The sequence below is a fragment of the Callorhinus ursinus genome, unplaced genomic scaffold (genome assembly GCF_003265705.2).
Source record: "Callorhinus ursinus isolate GAN/ISIS: 27379988/994484 unplaced genomic scaffold, GSC_fseal_2.0 scaffold316, whole genome shotgun sequence".
Taxonomy (NCBI): Eukaryota; Metazoa; Chordata; class Mammalia; order Carnivora; family Otariidae; genus Callorhinus; species Callorhinus ursinus.
Genome location: NW_027397371.1, coordinates 4352 through 8932, shown reverse-complemented (window position 1 = coordinate 8932; position 4581 = coordinate 4352). Strand labels below are relative to the sequence as shown.

The 4581-nt window shown below is 43.1% G+C and overlaps 1 protein-coding gene across 1 annotated transcript; it reads left to right on the top strand.

Moving 5' to 3' along the window:
- The first annotated feature begins 3070 nt into the window (after positions 1 to 3070).
- On the top strand, positions 3071 to 4137 carry LOC112819246 (transcription initiation factor TFIID subunit 9-like). The gene is given in 4 exon segments (XM_073890468.1): positions 3071 to 3109; positions 3215 to 3478; positions 3480 to 3941; positions 3943 to 4137. Coding segments are annotated over 4 exon segments (828 nt in total). The 3' UTR covers positions 4006 to 4137.
- Positions 4138 to 4581: the final 444 nt, after the last annotated feature.

Below are 4581 nucleotides of genomic sequence, written 5' to 3'. Positions count from 1 at the left end.
CATTTTTTTTTGCTGGTAAAATAACTGGCTGTTTTACTTTTAAGGCTAACAAGAGCAATGCAACTCATGAGCACAGATGCAGTAATCCAAAATAAAATATTAGCTGTTTGAAACCAGCAATATATACAAAAGATAAAATACCATAGTGAAATGGCATTTGCTCTACGGCTTCAAGATGGGTTGAGTGTTTGATAATCAATCACTCTAACTGACCATAATAACAGACTAAAAATATATGAGCATCTCGACAGATGCATAAAAAGCATCTGATAAAATGTACCTCATAAAAACTCCTAGCAAATCAGGAGTAGAGAGGGGTTTCCATCTTAGTCTCTTAGGGTGGATGTAACAAAACTACCATAGACTGGATGAGTTACAGAAACAAGAGAAATGTATTTCTTACACTTTCGGATGCCGGGAAGCCCAACATCAAGGTGCCAGCAGATTCGGCATCAGGGGAGGCCCTGCGTCCTGCCACACAGACTGCTGACTTCTTCTCCTCACATGGCAGGGGGGCCGAGGGAGCTCTCGGGGGTCTCTTTTATAAGGGTGCTAATGCCGTTCGTGTGGGCTCCATGCTCATGACCTGATCATCTCCCAAAGGCCCCACCTCCAATTACCATCATACCGGAGAAAGGCTTCACTATGAATGTTGGGGAGATGGCAATATTCATTCCGTCTATGGCAACATCCTTAAACGGATAATTGGCACCTACCAAAAGATCGAAAGCTAATGTAATCGTGAATCGTCAAGGTCTGAATGCTTCCCTTCCAAGACAGCGAACACGGCAAGCATGTGTACTTTTGCCACTTCTAGTCAATAGTTTACTGGCTGTTCTAGCCAATAAAAAAGTCAAGAAGAAAGAAAGAAGTAACACAGTCATTATTCACAGGCAAAACCTGAATCCAGAAAAAGAATCCACAGAAAAGTTACTTGAATTAAGAGGCCAGTTTAGCAAAGTAACAAGATACAAAATCAGTATGCAAAAGTCAATTGTTTGTATATACCGGCCATAAACAATCAAAAACGGACATTGTAAAAAGCAACACTACATAGTATACTACTAAAAAACAGGAAAAGGGAAGTGTGCCACCATCGTCCCCACTCCCCAACTACAGAATTGTGGCTCAGTGGTTTTGAAGCAGAGAGCTCCTCTCAGAGGAATGAATTCCATCTGCAATGGAGTGTTTTGAAGGTTAGGCCTAGGGGCACTTTCAAAACAGTGGAGGCCGTGGGGTAAAAGGCAACCCGGAGGAGACTGGTGGAATTCCTGGACATAGAGGATCAACTGTAGGCTGGCTGGATTACCTGACACAATCAGGGAGAAGAGACAGCTGGAAGGAGCCTGCCTAGGGTCGGAACAAAATCCCAGACACTAACCTTGACAGCTGGCCCTTCAAAGGAGCGGGGATTTCAGGTTCAGGTTCAGATTATGAAGCAATATAGCCAGGGCACTGTTGAAAACAGTAGAAGCAGCCCCCAGTTAGCGGACCTGGACAGCTGGGTTTGGTCAGGGAAAGAGACAATCAAAGACAGCCCTGCCCAAACCAGTCACCCCAAGGTGACAGTGGGCATACCCGTGTCGGCTCTCCCTGAGGAGTCAAATCTGAAGCATAACACAGCTAGGATGGGGGGGCGAGGCTAGGGGGAGAGTAAGGAGTGAAAACAGACTCTAAATAAACCAGCCAGACCCTAAACAACTAAACAAGCTAACAGCAATAACAAATCCAGGAAGGGGTGTGACGGTCCGGTACCCAGAACTGTTATAATATTTTAGACGGTGTAGCAACCGGACTATTTTAGATTGTCAGGTTTCCAGACAAGAAAGAAAACTTAGGATACATGCAAAGACACAGGGAAGTATGAATAAGCGAGCAACAGAAACTGCCTGTGGTTGCAACCAGATGTCAGATTTGACAAGGAATTCAAAGTTGCTGTTATAAATAGGTCCAGAGAACAAAAGGAAACCGCAATCAAAGAAGTAAAGGAAGGTATGATGAAAATGTCACATCAAATAGAGAATAACAATAAAGAGAGAACAATTATCAAAAAGAACCAAATAGAAGTTCTGGAGTCAAAGAGTGCAATAACTGAAGTCAAAAATTCACTCAGGGAGAGCGACAGTTGTTGAACTACCAGAGAAAGATTTAGCCATCTTGAAGACAGGCATATAGAGATTACAGAATCTGGAGAAAGAGAGGAAGACAAATGAGGAAAATAAACTGAGCTGCACAGGAATGTGGGACACTCTTAGGAACGCCCACAGAGAGCATGAGAATCCCACAACACAGACAGAAAGGAGCAGAAAAAATATTCAAAAGGAAACTGCCTGAAAGAAACTAAAGGAACTCCAGACAGGAGAAACGAGAAGAGATTCAGACATATCATAGGAAAAACGCTGAAAGCCGAAGGCAAGGAGAAACTCTTGAAAACAACAAGAGAAAATGACCCCTCACTTATGGGCGCAATCCAATCAGATTAACAGCAGACTTCTCAGCAGAAACAATGGAGGCCAGAAGGAAGTGGGATAATCATTCAAAAGGCTCAACAACCAAGAATCTCATATCCCGTAAACTCTTTAAAAGTGAAAGCAACACTACTGAATTTGTTCCTTAGTTCTAACGGTTGTTTTGGTTTGGTTTGGTCTTTGTCAGAGTCTTCAGGGTTTTCTACGGATAAGAGCATGTCGTCCGAACCTGGTGGGCATGATGGCTAAGTAAAATAAAGCAGACACAGAAAGACAAACACTGCGTGATCTCAGTTATACATGCAATCTAAAACAGACTCTTAGAAGCAGAGTGCAGAACAATGGTTGCCAGGGGTTGGGGCAGGGGTAAGTGGGGAGGTGATGGTCAAAGGTCCAAAGTTCTAATTATGCCAGAAAAACAGGTTCTGGAGATCTACTCTACAGCACAGTGCCTTTAGCTGATGATACCGTGTTGTAGACTTAAAATCGCTAAGAGATGATCTTATGTTAAGTGTCCTTACCACTAATGATGATAATATAGTAACAACCACACCAACAAAAACAAACGGGGCTAGACGCCCGGAGCCAGCGTGGTGAGGACCATGTTGCTTCCGAACATCCTGCTCACCGGTACACCAGGGGTTGGAAAAACCATGCTAGGCAAAGAACTTGCATGAAGATCAGGACTGAAATACATTAATGTGGGTGATTTAGCTCGAGAAGTCTGATCAACGGATATCGTGGAGTCTGGCAAGATGGCTTCTCCCAAGAGCATGCCGAAAGATGCACAGATGATGGCACAAATCCTGAAGGATATGGGGATTACAGAGTATGAGCCAAGAGTTATAAATCAGATGTTGGAGTTTGCCTTCCGAAATGTGACCACAATTCTAGATGATGCAAAAATTTATTCCAGCCATGCTAAGAAAGCCACTGTTGATGCAGATGATGTGCGACTGGCCATCCAGTGTCGTGCTGATCAGTCTTTTACCTCTCCTCCCCCAAGAGATTTTTTTATTAGATATTGCAAGGCAAAGAAATCAAACTCCTTTGCCATTAATCAAGCCATATTCAGGCCCCAGGTTGCCACCTGATAGATACTGCTTGACTGCTCCAAACTATAGACTTAAATCTTTACCAAAAAAGGCATCTACTTCTGCGGGAAGAATAACAGTTCCACGGTTACGTGTTGGTTCAGTTACTAGCAGACCAAGTACTCCCACACTTGGCACACCAACCCCACAAACCATGTCTGTGTCAACTAAAGTAGGGACTCCAATGTCCCTCACAGGGCAAAGGTTTACAGTACAGGTGCCCACTTCACAGTCCCCAACTGTAAAAGCATCAATTCCTGCAACATCCGCAGTTCAGAATGTTCTGATTAATCCATCATTAATTGGGTCTAAAAACATTCTTATTACCACTAACATGGTGTCATCACAAAATACTGCCAATGAATCATCAAATGCGTTGAAAACGAGAAGATGATGACGATGACGATGATGATGATGACGATGATGACTATGATAATTTGTAATCTAGCCTTGATGCTTGTAACATGTATACTTGGTCTTGAAACCATTGTACTGAGATTAAACATGCATGCTGGGTATTTTCAAGTTGTGTTGTAGAAAACTTAACTGGCATTTAATGAGTAAATATGGTTATCCTTTCCAAAAAGAACAACAACAAAAAAACAAATGGGGCGGCAGGAAACTGTGGGAGGTGATGGCTACATCTACGTCCCTGATGGCAGTGATGGCAGATATCTGCATACGTACTCGTCAAGTGGTACACATGAAATACATGCAGCTCTACCTATCAATCATACCTCCATAAAATGCACCTCTTTGGCACCACTAATCACGGGGGTAATTTTTATGTTTCTGTGTATGATGGTTAGATGAACTATTCTCTTCTGATTTGGCATAAACGCCACGAAAACACGGAAGTGTCTTTATTCATTCTATCCCCCAGGCACCCAACACAGTGTCTAGATAGTGGTTGGGAACTTGGTGAATCACAGTTAAATGAATGGAGTCTCCCCGTGTTTGTGTGTCACTCTCTCTCTCTCTCTCTCTCTCTCTCTCTCACACACACACACACACACGGT